This window comes from Typopeltis vanoorti, chromosome 13 (assembly GCF_054136105.1).
Source record: "Typopeltis vanoorti isolate ZY-2024b chromosome 13, IOZ_Tvanoo_1.0, whole genome shotgun sequence".
Lineage (NCBI taxonomy): Eukaryota > Metazoa > Arthropoda > Arachnida > Uropygi > Thelyphonidae > Typopeltis > Typopeltis vanoorti.
In genome coordinates this window covers 97,488,866-97,508,306 of record NC_143561.1, presented here as the reverse complement: position 1 = coordinate 97,508,306, position 19,441 = coordinate 97,488,866, and the positions used below count along the sequence as shown (strand labels likewise).

The following is a 19,441-nucleotide window of genomic DNA, read 5'->3' as shown; positions in this document are numbered from 1 at the left end:
ATTATATAGTTATGTGTTGTTACAGACTTGGTGGATCGGTTGTTAGTGATGAAGAAATGCATCACCAAATAGACAAGATGAGCACAAAAAGAATAATCATAATGGGAGACTTTAATTATCTAAATATTGATTGGGTAGCAGAAGAATGAAAGGAATTTATTGAGCTGTTGTGGGACAACTTCCTCAAGCAGCATATGACTGAAGGAACTTGAGGTCAAAGAGTGTTAGATTTGATTATAGCATCAGAGGGCATTTCAGTTAAAGACATAACTATTCTGCCTCTGATTGGTGACAGTGATCATGCAGTACTCACTTGGGAAGTGACTAAGTTTATGAATGTTTCATTCAGAAAAGGTTATATGCTGAACTACAAAGCAGGAAATTATGACTATCTTTGGAGTATATTGAATTCATTGGAATGGGATCTGTTGCTGGATTGGAAGAATATCAATAGTGCATGGGAAGCATTTAAATAATACTTAAATGATTCAATATCAGAATGTGCCCTGAGAATTTGAAGAATAAATAGGGTAGGAGTCAAACGGATGTGTAATCTTATTAAGCAAGATATTCACAAGAAATGGATGATGTGGAACAAATACTGTGTGCATAAGAATAATGTCTGTTATGAAAATTATAAGCAGGCTAGAATAGTCACAACTTCTAAACTAACTAACTAACTAAATCAAATCTAACACTCTGAATTGTATGAGAAACAAAATCTGAGCATGAAATGAAATTGGCTCTGTGTGTTAAAGACAACCCACAAGATTTCTGTCGATATGCTGCAAGTAAAAGAAGGAATGGATATGAAAGAATAACTTTCATTCTTTACTGCTATTACATGTTATGAACTGGTGTACACAACATTGAGCTCACTGCTACCTCTTCTCAGGTGTATGAGGACGAGGTATTAGAACTGCTGCACAAACTGAATAAGAATTCAGCAGTAGGGACTGATGGGATATCAGCACATGTGCTAAAAGAGTGTTTAGCTGAATTGGCTGTTCCTTTCACCAGGCTGTTTAATATGAGTCTCAGAACAGGGAAGATTCTGCAGGAATGGAAAGAATGTTTGGTAATTCCATTGCACAAGGATGGTGCAAAGACCGATGTATCCAACTGTTGACCAATTAGTATCTCAGGAGGTAGTGGTGAAGATTTTGGAAAAATCGCATTCAGAAATGGGTTGACAGTAAATCTCTACTTTGCAATGAGCAAACATGGGTTTACTAAGGGAGTCATGTTTTAGCAACTTGTTCACATAATGTAATAACAATGTTACCATTGAACTAGATATTGGGAATGGATATACCATGATACTTTTGGATTTTGTTAAGGCTTTTGACAGAATACAGCATGGTAGACTGTTGCATAAATTGGAAAATATGGGTTTGGATTATAGAATATTAGCATGGGTAAGAGTATGGTTGACTGACAGATATCAAAAAGTGGTATGGGTGGGGTGAGTCTTCAACATTTAAGGTGACCAGTGGTGTACTACAATGATCAGTACTTGGTCCACTGTTATTCAATCTGTACATTAATGATATTGAGAAGAATTTGACAAGTGACATACAGCTATTTGCTTATGATGCAAAGATATGTAAGGTAATCAGGAATGCTGCTGATATGTAGTACTTACAGAATGATTTGAATTGGCTGAAATTGTGGGCATGAGAAAATGGATGTGAGTTTAGTGTCAGTAAATGTAAAGTCATTCACTTTGATGTGATTAGATATCCAATGTCATATTATATTGGTAGAATTATGCCAGAAGAAACCGATGAGGCCAGGGATCTTGTAGTGGTAGTAGATAAGAAGTTGAAGCTCAGGGGCTAGGTAGCAAAGATTGCAAATACAACTCAAAAGATAATTGCAATGCTGAAATAAATGTTCACATGTAAAGATAAGGATATCATTTTGCCTCTTTATAAGGCTTGGATAAGACCTCACTTGGACTATTGTGCGCAAGTCTGTTCCCTGGTTTTTGTTGTGATTCTGATATAGTGGAGAGAGTGTAAAGGAGAGTGTTAAAAGTGATATCAGGATTGTGGAATACTGATTATGAACACAGATTGAGAATTTGTAGACTGCAGACACTAGCAAACAGGAGAAAGAAGGGTGATGTGATTGAGACTTACAAACTTCTGAAAGAGTTATACAGGATTTCAGTTGATGGAATTTTTATTTTATCGAGGGTGGGGAAATTACAAGAGGGCATCCTTGGAAGCTGAGAATGAATGCTACTAATAAGGGGGTGAGTGCTAGTTTTTTTTTTCATAGGATGGTGCGTGATTGGAATGGATTGTGATTTGATGTGAGTGCAAGCAGTGTAAATGAATTCAAGAATAAGTGTGATAGCTGATGCATGTAGTAACTCCTGCGATGAGTCCCTGACTCCCTGGAGGTCTCTCTTAATAATGATAATAATAATAATAAACACAATAAAACAGATAAAAATCACTAATTTTACATTAGCTCCAAATTCACTAACCAATCACAATGTAGCCTCAAACCCAGTTATATTCCTGGAAATGAAGAAGCACATCAAAAGTTCTTAGCAAATAGGCATTTGTCCTCAGTAAATACAAAGAAAATATAAGAAAGCTAAGATTATGCATAAAAGTATCTAAGCAAAGCCATGGTAAAAATGTAGAAGATAAATACCATGAAGGTACCAAAATGTTTTAGAAATTATTGAAAAAAGCTTAGAATCGAGGAAAAAGTACTATAAAAGAATCGGTCAATAAAGATGACAAAAACTGAAGATAAGGATATTTTTGATGTCTGGGGCAATTCTTAAAAATTATTAAATGTGCTAATCAATGAGAGAACAGTGGTAGAAAATAATCTGGAAGAATTGCACAGTAATAAATACATTTCAGTATTGTATATTGTAATCCAAAATGTGAAAAGGCAGCTGGAGCAGATGAAATTCAACTAGAAATGTGGAGGTATAAAAGATTTATATACACTGTATTGAATTTAGAAGACATGTTCAAAAATCTAATTTCGAGTGACTGATGAACAGCTCTCAGTAGTAATAATCTATAAAAAAGGAAAATAAAACTGAATGAGAATTACAGAGAAATATCCCTACTGAATGTTTCATGTAAGATATTTGAAATGAGGTTAAAAAATATTGTGGAAGAGAAATTCAGGAAAAGTTAGCTAACTTCAGGTTGAATAGGGTTGTCGGGAACCCAATTTTTATTTTAATGTCTGCAGTTCAGTCAGTCATGACCCTTTGTTTGGAAAGAGCTGGCTTTGAATCTTATTTAGGATGTAAAGTACCTATGTAAGGGCTTCTCAGTTGAAAGTGAGTTAGCTCGTCTCATACAAAAGTGGTGGTAGGATTTTTTTCATCTGGAAGGTCAGGTTGCAAAAGATACAGACTGGCCAAATAATATAAGCAATTCACTGGCATTGCAGATGGAATTAACTGCCTGTTCATGGTAATTATTAGGCTTCTATGAAGCAAAGTTAATTGGCTGTAATGGGCTATTGAACCTAAGACATGGAAGAAAGAAGAGAAATAAGGTACCAAAGGAGTCCATGCAGTTAGCTGAGTGGCTATGCACTTCGCAACCATATGGCTGGGAAAAGAGTGTCCCGGGTTCGATTCCTGTCGCTGACCTAAGGAGCTTAGGCTCTTTCTTAGACATAGACATAGCCAAGTTAGCCGGTCTATGGCATACACTGCAGGGTTTTTCATCCCACAAGCAGGCAAACTGTCCTTGAGAACTCAATGCTTCTACAGACATAGGATACACCGGGAAGCATAGCGCTAACCATTTTATCCTTGTGTACAGTTGTGGTTAAATGAATAGAAAACTCTCAACACCGCAAGGTTAAAGAGGGGAAAAGGAAGAAGAAGAAGGGAAGAAACTAGCAGAATGCTATAATTTGGTACTATGACTTAAGTTGTAAGTCAGCAGTTAGAATCAAATGTACAGGAAGTGGTTTGATGTAAAATTAGGTGTAAGGCAAGGATATATATATAATATGAGTAGTATATCCACAGTTATTTATCATGTAGGTGATAATTTACTCCAGAATAAATTCACAAGTACTTAAAACTGAATGAACTCCTAACAAATATGATGGAATCACTATGAATCAAAGCTAGATTAATTAGAAGGGTAAGACATCCACATAATCTTTTAGGGAATGTAGGACTTCTGACCTAATAATGTTCAATCCTCATCTTCTGAGAAATCACTAATAGGTACATACTTCTAGCTTCCTGTATACTAAACAAATGAGGTTGGGCTGACAGTTATGTATTTAGCTGACCAAATTGTATTCTGGCTGGTATAACACGATAACTGGACTATTATTGGTGAAACAAGGCCTCTCCTCTTTTCATCAGAGAGCCAGGATGAACAGTATAATTTTATTGGTATTACTAAAACACAGGATGAACAGTGAAAAATCAGCTACTGGATCAACCTCAGATTCAGCATTAACATAATTCAGAGAAGCAACAGCATAAAAAATTTCAGTGGAATTTGAAGAATTACACAAGTACCACATCAACATAATTGGTATTACTAAAATACAAAAGACAAAAATAGGTGAGATTCTTCTAAATAACTTCAAAATGTTACTTAAATATGATCAGGGAAAGAAGGAGTATCTATAGCATAGGTTCCCAAACTTTTTCGGACCACTGCCCACTTTGCAAGACATAAATTTTGTAACCCCCCCCCCTATTATACACACATATATATATAGTTCGCCGACCATTTGTAGGTCCCTGCTTTGCGTCTTTCCAAGAATAGTCGATTCATACTGAAGGGGAGAAAGAAATGAAGGACGTCCGAATTGGTCGCCAACACGCGAAATCACGTGCTTTATAGGTAAAATTTTCCAACTGTTATACAAGCAACATAGTTAACTACAATAATCATAAAAGAGAAGTTAATTTTCCGACCAGTAATAATAAACAACTCATCCAACAATATGGACTGATTACCCTATTATCGGAATGGATTCTCCTTTTTCTAAGATGCGCAGAAGTGTCAAAGGATCTCTAATCGGTGGGCGAACTATACATGCTCTATTTTCTCATTGACATAGAAAATTGACATCTATTTCTATCTGACATTGTAAATTTTCAAATAATAAAAAAATTGATTATGTAAGACAGGACACCCCCAAATGCTTCTGATCCCACTATAGCCCCCCCCCTAAAAGGCTTAAGCGCCCACTGGGGGGGGGCGGTACCACTCACTTTGGGAACCTATGATCTATAGTATTCAGCACTAAACATGAATGTAATCTTTTGAATGACAGGGTACTAGTTGCAAGGCTTATACGTTGGTCATACATAACTGGTAATTAGTTTACGGAATTAACAACGCATATAAAGTATATTAATTAAAGATAACTTTAATAAATAACTTCTATATTTTGGCAACGTCCCGATATCTCAGCCCTATTTCAGTTCACAATGAACTCAGGCTATTTCATTTGGCAAGGAAAGTTCTACAAACAGATAGAGGGGACAGCCATGGGTTCACCACTTTCCCCACCCTTGGCCAATTTCTTTATGGAGACCTTTGAAGAGAAAGCCTTAAACTCCGCCCCACAAAAACTCACTATTTGGCTTTGTTACGTGGATGATGTGTTCGCTATTTGGCCAGATGGCTCAGACTCACTCCACTCCTTCCTAACACACTTAAACAACCAACACTCCAGAGTCTGGTTCACCTTAGAAAAAGAGGAAAACAACACCCTCCCCTTCCTAGACACTTTAATCACCCGCCAGCTTGATGGATCTTTGGTTTTCTCTGTTTACAGAAAACCCACCCATACTGGCAGATACATTCACCAACAATCCCCCCCCCCTCACAACAATATGGGGTTATAAAAACACTATATAACAGGGCAAAATTAATCTGCTCAGATGACAAGGCCCTAACTACTGAACTAAATCACATCCACAACACTTTCTTAGCCAGTGGCTATAACCCCCAAAAAATCCAAAAAATACTCAAACCAGTAAACCACAACCCCCCCTCTACAATAAAGATTACACCAAATCTATCACCATCCCCTACATCCAGGGCACCTCTGAGAAAATAACCAATATCCTCAGAAAATATGACCTTACTTCTTGTTACAGATCATATAAAAAGTTGGCATCCCTTATCTGCTCTACCAAAGACCAACCACTTCCCCTAGACCTACCTGGTGTATACCAGGTCCCTTGCAGCTGCAAATTGTCCTACTTTGGCCAAACAGGCAGAACAACAAATATCAGGATTTCAGAACACAAAGACTACATCCGGTTTCACCATTACAGCTTCTCTGGGCTGGCAGACCATGCCTTAGATACACACCATAGAATTCGCTGGAAGAAAACAAAAATAATACACTGCAGCAAGTTTAAATACGAGAGATTATTCAAGGAATCTTCAGCAGCTCTAAAAAACGTTCCTAACCTCAACAAATTTGGGTGCATGAAACTACCCCAAATTTGGGAGACTTACATTTTGAGAACTTCAGCCCAACTGCCAAGTCAACCAAATCAGCCCACCAGAGGGCACCATTAGGACTTTAGGAGCAATATTAGTTTCTTGCTTTCTTCCTCATTTGCTTTTGTTAGTGCCTGTGTGCACTTACCATATCTTTATGTTCCTGAAGATGGCAACGTGACGTTGCCAAAATATAGAAGTTATTTATTAAAGTTATCTTTAATTAATATACTTTATATGTATGCGTTGTTAATTCCGTAAACTGATTACCAGTTATGAATGACAGGGTAGTTTCTAGTAAGGTGATGTGAGCAAACATCAGAATGAGGAATCTGACAGTGAGACTTATTTTGTGTGTGTGAGAGACACACACACATGCACACAAAAGGTGAGTCTCCATAACCAGTTGATAATGATGCCCTTTGGATGAAAATACCTGGGTTAGAATCCCATCTATATTGTGAAGATCCTTTATAAGAATTTTTCAGCTGAAGGTGAGTTAGCTTTCCAGCTATCTCACCTTCAGTTAACTCCAAGAAACTTGAGTTTTTCATCCTGCAAGAGAAACAAACTGGCCAGAGGATACACCTAATTGATAGGCGTATAACTATTCAGGAGTCTCCTTAGCTCAGTCAGTATTGAGGAAACCCTGTGGTTGGAATGACCTGGGTTCGATTCCCATCCATGACACGAGGAACCTTTATCTGGTCTCTTTTCACTGAAGGAGAGTTAGCTGGTCTCATACAGAGGTATAGGGTTTTTTCACTGTTTTTCATCCCTCAGAACAGACAAACCCCCCCCCCCCCACCACCACCATGAACACATGGATCTACAGTCATGAATATCTGCCCTTAGGGGATGCAGCAAAGGAGTGAGGAGCTGGCTGCATTAATTCATCATAAACCTCTCATTAGGGGATTCTACCCATCCTAAGGGATGGATGAGAAGGGAAGGAAGGATAACTATTCCAGTAAAATTAACTACTCTAGCATAGCATAACATAATTAAATTTATAAGAAGCCAAGTTAGTTGTTCATTGAGCCTTGTGGAAAATAATGAATGAATATACAGAGTGGTTCAATTTTCACGTACAAACTTTGAAGGGAGGTAGAGAACATCAAAATCAACCATGTTCACATAGGAAAGTATGACCGGAAATGCCACCTGAAGATGATAGGTGGCGCTGTTCACCAGCACTCCAGGTGAGCAGTTGGGGCTTCCTCATTCAAGCTTTCAACGTCGTATGAAGAACATGCGTCGTTTTATGAATGCTGAGATGGCAGACATGCACCTTGTTTACCATATTTTGTATCCAACTACTATTGAACTGTTCAGTTACGCCTAATAAAGTTTTTTACATTACTTACTGCCTTGTATTATTTCTGTATCTTTGTGTCTGTCCCTGTTAGTACCTTCTAGTGGCATTTCCGGTCATGGTTTCCTATGTGAATATGGTTGATTTTGATGTTCTCTACTTCCCCTCAAAGTTTGTACATGGAATTTTGAACCACCCTGTATATTCATCCTGACTTGACCATTGTACATAAAAATGTGATTGTTAGAATACTTAAGTGCGTAGATAATTTTTATTTCCCTGAACCACATCATCACTTCGCTTAAGTAGGGTTTGGATGCTAGAACTGAGGTTCTAATTTGCCTAAGTCTTTGCCTCTCAGTGCCTTGAATACTAAGTTATTTATTGTAGGTTTTCAATCTTCTCTAGTGGGATTGCCATATAAAACTTAAAACAGGAGCTTAGTATATAATAAAACAAAAAATTACCATTTAAAAGACAATCATTTTAGTCATTGCATGGCATTTGGTAAAACTCCATAATACCTATCACTGTATCTTGTAGAGGTGTTACATTAGCTCACAAAATATAGGTAATGACAGTTGACTTTTTGTTTCCATGCGTGTATTGCCAGTGTTATATTAGATCACTTAGTAATCAACTGTTTTGTACTGTTAGTGAAGGATTGATTTGTCTTTGTTTTGCAACATATTCCATCATAAATCTGATAAGGCTACTGTTAAAGGAATGTTTAAGCAGTACATAATATAAAAATTTGATTTTTTTATAATAATGAATTTGAAAAGCCCTCCATAAAAATAGTTCTGTTCACCCACAAATACTGGAAAACCTGTAATATACCAATGTGTACGTGGACCAAGGCTAAGATAACTCAGGGTATCCTGTTTTACAGATCCAAAGATGTGATTTTGTGCATGTGTGTGTGTGTGCATGCAATGCACATAACTTTCGACTTCATAATAAGGAAAGGATAGTTGCATAATGCAAAGTTATTGAATAGTATTTGAGGAATGGCTTCTCCATTTGGTGGATATAGCATGTGCACACAATCATTACAGTATGGCAATACATTTATAGAATTTAGCTTTACTATAGATTCACATTGCTAAAATTGATTGCACTCTCCATTTTTCAGTATGTCAAATAAAAATTTGTTGATTCATTGCTTTTCTTTCTTTTAATTTAGAGGATGTTCACACATTATTTAGCACTGCTGGATTGGAGAAAGAGCAAAATCTAGTTGACCATCGTTTACAAGTTAACCGAGGAAAACTTTTAAAAATGTACCGTGTATGGATTCAGGCTAAATATCGTAAGCCAGTTGTGTAGTGAGATTAATTTTGAGAACTTTTTACATTATGGTCTGCTGTAATTTTATTTATATAATAGAAGTATGTTAACTGTCACATGTGGTAAAAAGTTGAATCATGAAATGAATAATTTTAATTATTTTGATTAGACAAAGACACGCCATTTTCTTGATACTTATATTGCTGGGGATTGGACGTCATTAAAAACTATATATTAAAAACCATTAGACTACCAATTTCTTTGTACACATATGCATAAATTTGAATAGTCACCAGTGTAAAAATTTCTAAAAGTGGCACTTGTAGGATACACTGGTAAAAATGCTATAGGTGATTCATCATTACTCATTTCATGGGGTCTGCTAAAAGTGTTCCAAAATTAAATATTTTTGAAACAGTTATATCTGTTATGATTATAACATACATATTTATGTTGAATTATGGGATTTAGAAATCATTCTAAATTTAATTAGAAAAATTAAATTTAGTAATGAAATTCTTTCATTACTATTTCTGCACAGTTGTCTGTTAACAGGCTGCTTGAATAGTTGTAATTTAATGGTAATAATTTCTAGATCCAAATTTAGAGTTACTACTTGGAGGCAAAAAATGCACTGTAATATTATGTTATTGAAGATTAGGTATATGCATAAATTTGCTTACTTACAAAACTGGTAATTTTTTTATATCATTTTTACAAGCCAAGAAGTGGCAGAACCTATAACATCATTACATTACAGAACAGAACTAAAGAACAGAGATAGATATTGGGGCCATTAATGGGCTGGTGATGTGCAGTATATATGACAAATCTCCAAGCCAAGTCAACCTCACTTTCCCCATTGTATGGCATTTCCACAAACATAGCTCTGGAAAGGCAGATATTCCCAGAAAGAATCTTCAGATGTTTTTCTAGGAAGCATGCAATGCAATGCTCCAGGTAAAGAAGGGTGATTTGTTTTGGTCATCCATGCAGGAGTTGGTGAGAGGAATGAATACAGGAGGTCAGCTTTGCTCCAGGTAAAGAAGGGGTGATTTGTTTTGGTCATCCATGCAGGAGTTGGTGAGAGGAATGAATACAGGAGGTCAGCTTTGCTCCAGGTAAAGAAGGGGTGATTTGTTTTGGTCATCCATGCAGGAGTTGGTGAGAGGGATGAATACAGGAAGTCAACTTTATCTTTAGGTGATGTTACAAGACTCATATGGGTGAGAAAGAGGGAGAGGTAGGAGCATTGGCAGAAATTGCCCCCTAACATTTTTTGCAAGGGATCAGAAGGCATAATTTCCATTAGTGCAACAAGCAGATTTACTACATTTAACCTTTTGAAAATCTGACTTATCCCTGTTAATGATAATTTTGCAAATGTTGCTGTCATCAGTGTTTAGGCTGTGAGTAAAGCTGGAGATTTTTTTTTTTTTCCCCAAGCCACTTATGATTATTTTTCTTGGAACAGCTTGAAAAACTGTTTGGATATTGGATGGGAATTTCAAACAGAATGAAGGCCCTCATTCCAATATGGGTAATTTTTGTAACAAGATTACAACACACACACTAGAGCTGAAGAATGGAAACAGTAGTCTGATCATGAGGAATAATCTTGGAGATCTTTCTGCTTTCTTAAAGGACACAAGGTAGTATTCTTTAAGATAAAATATTTACATAATAAATTTATTTTACCTTACATATTGTAAAACATCATCAGTACAAACAACAAGGAAGAACAATGTGTCCTTTAAGCAAGTGGAATGATCTCCAAGCTCATGATTAGACTACTGTTTCCATTCTTCAGCTCCAGTGTTTGTTGTGATCATCCATCCATATGTTCACCGGGCATCCACAGATGCCATACTCCAATGCTTGGTGATGTGCCATACCAGGCCTCGCCATGTAGTCCTGTTGTATGCTTTTCTGGCGGCTTCAACTCTCTGAAGATCAGTCACTCCACACACACACACACACCATTTCATTGGTCTAACCCTTCCTCTGGAAAAAGAGGAAGGGGTAGACTGCCAGGAACTTTACCTTCTATTACTGTTCTGAGAAGCCCTCCTTAAAGTTCTACTGATCTTTTCTAATACCCATTCATTTGTACGACTTTCAGTATATGATATCCTCAACAGCCTTCTGTAACACCACATTTCAAAAGCAGCTATTCTTTTCTTATCTGACTTTTTTAGGTTCCAAGTCTCCCATCCATAAGTCACTGCTGGGAAACTGCATCCAAAATCCTCAGCTTTGTTCCCATAGAGATAGATTCATCCTTCCAGATTTTAGACAGGGTCGCTGACTGTTGTTTTAGCCATTCCTAATCTTCTTCTGATGTTCTGAACAGCAATTCTTCACATTAATAAATGGATCCCAGGTACTCAAACTTGCTGACTTCCTCAATTCTTTCTCCATTAAAGTACACTTGTTTCTCAAGAGCTTCCCTGTTGGTATTTCCTTTGAGAACCATAATCTTTGTCTTGCTAAGATTGAGTTGAAGTCCTCTGTTATTACTAATCTTGTTAACTTTATCAAGAATTTGTCCTAGTTCTCAGATTACTGAGGTATGCTGTGATCTTGTTACAAAAATTATCCATATTGGAATGAGGTCCTTATTGTTGTTCATTGTTTGTACTGATGATGTCTTACAATATGCAAGACGAAATATTTATATAATAAATTTATTTTACTGTGACATACATATCATTCTATAGTTTTTCAGTGAGATTGTTGATCTGAATTGCTGCAAAGAATGGTCACTTCAACAGTACATAGAAGGTGAACTGGTTAAGAAAAATCCAGTGTTTAGGGGGTGAGGATTGTCAGGTATTCTGATTTGTAGATGATCAATTTGCTTGCACGAAATACCTCCAGCTTCGCTTCTGACTTGATCAATGGAATTGGAAAAGTTAACCAGTTGTGGACATTAAAGTCACAAGACAAGAGGACTTCAGTCTTAAGATAGTTGGATTATTGGAAATCTAATTTCAAGGAAAAGAAGTCAAATTGGTTAGAATGATTTTCAGAATTGGGAGAGCAGTAAAGACAGCAGAACAATACATAATGAAAGACAAAGAAATCTTAAATCGGAGGAGATCCGATATTCCTTGCCAGGCATTCTCTAGCATGGAATATTTAATTGCACAAAAGCATAGCTACCACCCTTATGATGAAAGGAATCAGAGTGTAGTTTGGACAGTTAAGATGGACTATGGTTACTCTGGCAGTTTGGCATTCATTCAAAAACAAATCATGTCTGTAGGTGATGATGCACACTGTTTAAGTTAGTGTTTATACAGTGAATGTGGAAGAGATTTTTTGGAAGGATTTTTGAGTTTTTTTTTAAACGTTTTGGGAGTTTTTTTTATTTTTAAAGAGATTTATTTTTTAAATGCAGAGATATAGCTGTTTGTTTCAGAGGCAAAGAGAAAATAGCAGAGAAACATACCATGTGAGTAAATACTCCTAGACATGTTGTTGACACAGCATCAAGTTTCCATGCCATAATATTGCCTCGATAGTGCTCACCACTACATGTCTAACCATGCAGATGGCAAAATTATGTGCCAGTTGATTAGGTAGCCTCCTATATGCATTCCCATGAGTTTTAGTCTTGTACATTATCTAGCAGGCACCGTGCAGAAATGCTATGCCCTTGAAAATGTTAGACGCTCTAGATGTCTGCAGCATTTGGCATACTCTTCACTGGATGATGAATACCAGATACCACATAGTATGTTTAGTTTTCATTTTAAATATTTAATATTTAATGTCACTTTCATAATGCTATTTATTTATTTATTGAGCATATGATGATACAATGATCGTGAAGTCATACAGCACCATTTATGAAACCGATATGAAGTTTTTGGTTGTAATGTAGTTGTGTCTGTGTTCTCCTAGTTGTTTTCCCTGGTTGCAGGATGAAAAACTCATTTCCAGGAGGAGGGGGTGGAACCCCATTACCATATGAAACCAGCTAATTCACCTTCAGTTGAAAAACATCGGTAAAGGTTCTTCATGTCCTAGATGGGATTTGAACCCAGGTCTTTCCATTTGAAGGGCATCATCAAAAGTGATTGAGTTACAGGGGCACCTATGCAGCCATCAAACTATTGTCCCATTGCTGTCACCTCAATACTCTGGAAAATAAAGGAAAAGTCATTTCACTATTCGGAGACCCATTAATTAGTAGCAATGGATTATGCCACTCTCATTCCACAGCAGATCTCCTATAGCTGACCTTACTAACTTTTGGACACAAGTCATGGCAAAGTTTAGAGAAACTCACATGGTCTCTCTGTTAATATTTCCAAATCATTTGCTTGAATCTGGCATGATGATTTCTTACCAAGCTACAATAATATCTTCCTCTCTTTGTAGCTTAATTCCTTTGTATCTAAACTAAGCTAAATTCCTGTTCATATTTTTGCTGATGCCACTACACTACAATTCTCCTTGCCAGTGAATTCAGTTCTGCCAAAACACAGTTCAGTCTTGTTTTCTTGGAAGAAAGATCTTGCTTCACTCTCCCTCTCTTTTGATAATATTCCAGTCGCCAATCAAGATAAGTTTCTTTTCCTTCATAGTTATACAGTGTTCAGTATTTATTATTAAAAATTATGGAAACATAATTACAAAAATGTTATGCTTCAGCCAATAGTTGAAGGTATAGACAGCCTTATTACCTAGCCAACAAATTAGCATCAACACTCAAGGAGTTAATAGGTCATTCCTCCTCCTATATAAAGAAGATAGAACACTTTATAAACAAAGTTAAAAAAATAACATTCGGCAAAGATGATTATTAGTCAGTTTTGGTGTTTTTGCCCTTTTCACAAATATACCAATCAGTAACATGATGCTTCTCTTACAGAACAAAATTTTATCCAATATTACGGCTCTCTTTGTCCATGTACTACATTATTATTATTATTATATGGACACCTTCCTGGAGTCTGAAGACTCATCGTGGGAGACCTAATCTATCCCATAATCTATCATACCTCTCCTTGAACCCATTAACAGACATCACTCACAACTGACTCTGGCAACCCATTCTACTCATTCACACTCTCCAGGCAAAAAATTAATCCTCACACCCTTACTGATCACTCCTTGTTCTGGTCCCACTAGCCAAGTACTGAAACATTTCCCCTGCATTTATCCTATAAAATCCTTTAAAAAAAATTTTTTCACATTTGATGTCCGTAGATGCCGTATGGTCACTGCCGTGCCTCACATGATTTTGGCAATGATGTCTTGTGGTAGGGTCGCAGATACCCTTTCCACAGAAAGTTTGTAAGACAATCACAAACATCCATGCCCACGGCAGGATTCGAACCTGTTGGCTGGAGAGCTGACACACTAACCATTTGAGCAACCAGGCCGGCATAAATCCTTTAAGCAACTTAAATGCTTCTATCATATCCCCTCTTTTTCTCCTATCAACCAACTTCTGCAATCCACACACCTTCAATCTATCCTCATAGGGAACATTACACAAGCCATTCACCATCTTGATGAGTGGCCTGTGGAATTCTCTCCACTTCTTCCTCATCCCCAAGAAACCCAACGGACCAGACTTGAGCAGAGCACAGTAATCCAGATGTGGGCTTATCAAGGCCTTATAAAGAGCAATTACAACTTCCTTATTTCTATTTGTTAATGTGTTCTTCACTAGCCAAGTAATCTTATGGGCTAATTCAGCAAACCTTAGGAATATGTCCTCTAAACTGGAACTCTCTGTCTACCACCACCACTCCTAAATCTCTAGCTTCATCTATTTCCTGGAGTACAGTGCTATCAATGTGATACACAGCTTGTAATCTATATATCCCAAAATACATAACTTTACATTTCTCGACATTAAACTGATACCCATTAACTTTTGCCCATACTGACAGCCTATTTAAATCTTCTTGCAAGCTCTCCACATCACCTTGATTAACTATTAAGCTACCTAATTTTGCATCATCTGAATATTTCCTTTCAGGTTATTTCCTATATCATTTATGTACAAATTAAACAGCAATTGTCCCAGCACTGAACCTTGTGGCATACCACTAGCCACCTGTTTTTGCCTCGAATCTGTCCATAATCTGCAGCTCGTGCTTAATAATATTATTCATCCTCCATATACCACTTTTTGATATCTGTCCAGTAGCCACCACCCTATCCACTTAACCAGTGTCATATCTCACACCAGATTGCTTCAAACGAACAGCCATCCTCCCACCTGTCTCCTATTCTTTTTGGTTGCAATTCATCTGCTATCATCAGTAGCAGTACTCCTCCCCCCATCCTATCTTCCCTGAAAATACTAAACCCTTCACATTCAATCCCTGTAACTACAGTATCTGCTGTTGGTCAAGTTTCACTAATGCCTATAACTTTTGGTGAGGTTGTGCTAACCAGTGCCAAAAGTTCCTCCCTCTTGTTCCTGATACTTCTGGCATTAGTATATAGAAACGGCAACATCCCTTTATTCCTCCACCCACCTTTACCTTTCTGAATTGACTATCCTATTCAATATTTTTTCTTGAGAGACTAGATTCCTCACTCGCTTCATGGGTGCCTTCACACAAACTCACTTGCTTCCACCATAATTGCTTAAGCTTCCCTGAATTTGCACGTCAGCATGCTCAGTGAACAAAGCTCCAGACACCTAACACCAAAACCATTCAGATGCAGTCCACCCCACTATACAAATCCTTCTTTCCATCAAACAGAGGCCATGGATCCACAAATTCAGGATCATTCCTTTTGCACAATCTACATATAGACTCATTGGCTATCAAATGCTCTCCTCCTCAGTTCGCTTCTATCATAGTATGGTAGGAGACCTACAATCTTCACCATCTCACTCTTAAGTTTTGCCTCTTCTCCTTTACATCCTCCCTCATAGAATACTTCTCACCTCTCAAATCACTGGTACCAACCAAGATAATTTCTTTTCAATTACCTTTTTGCATCCGGATGGCATGGCTAATATCGTGAATTTTTGCTCCCAGGAAACGCGATTTTTTTCATACTTTTGTTAAGTACTTCCTTGATTATGAGTCTCCATACACAATTTTCTCCTTAACTTGTTTTTCTTGTTTGTTCAGCTGATCTTTATTATTCTTTCGGATCACATGCTTCTTTTATTTTTTCAGTGTAATAATGCTTGCTGCTTCTGCAGTTTTTCAGTTTTGCACTTTGTCTTTGTTGATATTCATTTCGTTCTTCTCCATTTCCACAGCCGCATGTTTGACATTATTAACATCATTTTCCATCTTATCATCGGTATTTGTTGCATTCTCGTCACCTAACAGACACTCACTTTCAAAACCTTCTCGCTCCAGTTTCAATTGCCTTCCACATATTCATTAATTTTCTCAATGCATACATTTTGCATACACTGCACTGAATGATATCCTGCAAATTCAAATCGCTGGACAACATGGTTTTTGCCACCATTGTTCATCATGTTGATACCATGCCGACAATATCACAATAAAAATGTTATAAATATATGAATACTCTAAAAACACAAAAATTTACACTAATACACTATAATACTCTAATTTTCTGATGAAAAATCACTAATTTCACAAGCGTGCTAAATTACACGACCACTCAATATGAAACCAAAAAACCTACATTCTAGTTACTTTGTGTGATAAAATAATTTTTACCTACAAAAAGAAGGTACAGCTGTGGGTTGATGATTACCCCCCCCCCCCCCCCCAATTTTGCTAACTTTTTTATATGGACGGGGCAACATGCTCTAGATTCCTTTACTTTAAAACCTACAGTTTGGCTTAGATATGTTGATGATATTTTCGTTATCTAGCCACACCACCAACAAACTTTAAACACCTTACTATTGAAATTGAAAATCAAAAGTCAGTTCCTTTCCTGCCTACACTGGTCACACATCTTCACACATGTCTACCGCAAGCTGTACATATCGGCCAATATATGCATCCTAACTCTTATCACTACTCTTCACAAAATCTGAGAGTCATTAACACCCTCAGAAACAGATCTTTAACTATTTGCTCTAATGAACAAGCTCTTAAACAAGAATTACAAATTACTAGCAATACATTTATAAACAATAGCTATAGCAAAGATACCATCGATGAAGTTGTTCATAAAATTTCATCGAAAATTGCAAATAATATAGATTACAGTAAAACCGTAGCTATCCCATACATTAAAGGGTGTATGAGATAAAATATAAAATAAACAGAATCTTACACTATTACAATCTTAATGCTACTTTTAAACCACCTGTAAAATTAAATTAAAGCAAAGTTCAATGCCACTTAAATTACTGTAAGACACATGTCTCTTAGTACAATTACATTGCAAGAAATTTATGGGGACCTTTGGAGAACTGGTGGACAGGAAGTTCAGGATGATGAGACAATTGCAAAAACAGGATTAGTGCATTCATGAAAAGGATACTGGCAAAAGTGGAAATCATTCCTTTATGTAATGATTTGATCAATCCCTACCTGGATTTTTTCAACTTTAGCTAAGAGAGAGCAACCATACACTGATTTGTAAAAAAAAATAATATGAACAAAATTAGTATTAGTGCAACATTTCAAACAGTCATTATCATGTTTGGTTTCTGTTATAAGTATTGCCTTTGCATGAGTCCTGACTAGAACATTATTGGCCAGTAAGCAGAGGCAGGCATAGTCTTCATTTAATGTTCACTCAAGAGAACTTGTTTAGAAATGGATAAATGCAGTATTGCTCTTTCTGAAAATCACTGGTAGCAGTGATATTCTCTTACCCCATTAGTTTTTGGAAACTTCTAGAATGAGAGACTATAAATGACATTGAGTTTGTTAAAAAGAACAGTGTTGACATAGAGACATTTTTCTTCCTAGCTGGATAGATTCTAGTAAAATGTTAGCATGGCTGGAGCAGGTATAGAAGAGCAAGTGGCCATCTCTTTAAAAATTTATAAAGGATATGGTGAGTGAGGAATAAATATTTTGTTTGATAGTAAAAGGTGAACCTGATAAAGAGTTTACCTTTGCAAATCAGAGTAGTTTTTCTATGACAAAATCTTTTGCCAGCATTTAAACTTGGGCTTTCCTATTGACATAGAAATTACTACAAATACTATTTTCCAGGCAATAGAAAGAAAAAGTAAATATGTCATCATTATTTATTTCAAAATTAACTACTTACTTTATTATTATTATTTTTTTTTTTTTTTTTTGGCAGCAGGGGAGGGTGATCTTGGACAAACCTAAAATTTTCGACAGGTTTAATGTATACTGATAAGCCTTCCTTGAAATGAACAACAACGAGAATGTTAAATGAATTTATTGTAATTACAGTAGATGCTGCCTTTTCAGTTTTGTCTTCACCAAAGTAATAAATAGGTGAAATTTATTGAAATAGGTGAATTACACTGAGAAAGACAAAATACAGACATACTATTCCCAAATATCAAGCAGTGGTTATTAAATACATATTTATACATTTTATAGATACAATTATTTACAACTGTAATTTGCCTTCAGGACACAACAAAATTAGTATTATATATATATATATATATATATATATATTGGTACATGTACTACTACAGTCATACTTCAAACTAGCTTTTTCTGCAATTTTTTTTTCCTGTGCCATTAAATGTGTATAAACACATTTTGTCAAGTGTGAATGAATGTAGTTTATTTGTGAATTGACTATTTCATCCACTTACACAAAAAAAAATCAACAATTTGAATATAATTTCAGTATCCAAAATTTTAGAATGAACAATGGATGATTCACAAAAACGAACATATTCATTTTTGTGATTAATCTGTATTTGTATTATAAACACATATTTAAAGCGGATTATAATTCTTTATGACCATTTAGTAACTTGCTTTATATATATATGTGTGTGTGCGCGCTCTGTGGCATAAGCATGGAGATGTAGAGGAATGGGGAATATAGTTTCAATTTCTGTTCAGCAATCATAATTTTTTTGTAATTTATCAGTCTGAAATTTCAATATATAGTGTATAGTGCATTTTCTCTTTTTACCAAAGATTACACTAGAATCAGTTCTTTTATTGAGTCTTTATATTCATATTTGGTGAATCTCTTAAAATAATTTCACTTTGCAGTTTTAACACATCTTTACTAAAAAGGAATTCATTTTTGTTATCTTAGTATTTTACCCAATTATATACCTTGAAGGTTATTTTTTTTTATTTATTTATTTTTTTTTTTGTCAAATTTGCTTGCAGTAATTTATTTTAGTTAATGGGGGGGGGGGGGGACAGTAAGTTTCCAGTAGGCTGCTGCTACTTGTTCTGCTAAGTTATGTTAA

General features: G+C 36.1%; 1 protein-coding gene across 5 annotated transcripts in view; it reads left to right on the top strand.

Moving 5' to 3' along the window:
- Mettl2 (methyltransferase-like protein) overlaps positions 1-19,441 on the top strand; it is a 195,838-nt gene that overhangs the window by 84,569 nt on the left and 91,828 nt on the right. For all 5 annotated transcript variants that reach the window (XR_016549219.1, XR_016549218.1, XM_090402287.1 and 2 more), the window contains exon 8: positions 8,987-9,112. Coding sequence is in view for 3 of the 5 variants with exons in the window: in XM_090402287.1 (XP_090258413.1) it covers positions 8,987-9,112 (126 nt within the window). In the remaining 2 variants the exon portion in view is untranslated. The remainder of the gene's footprint in view (positions 1-8,986; positions 9,113-19,441) is intronic.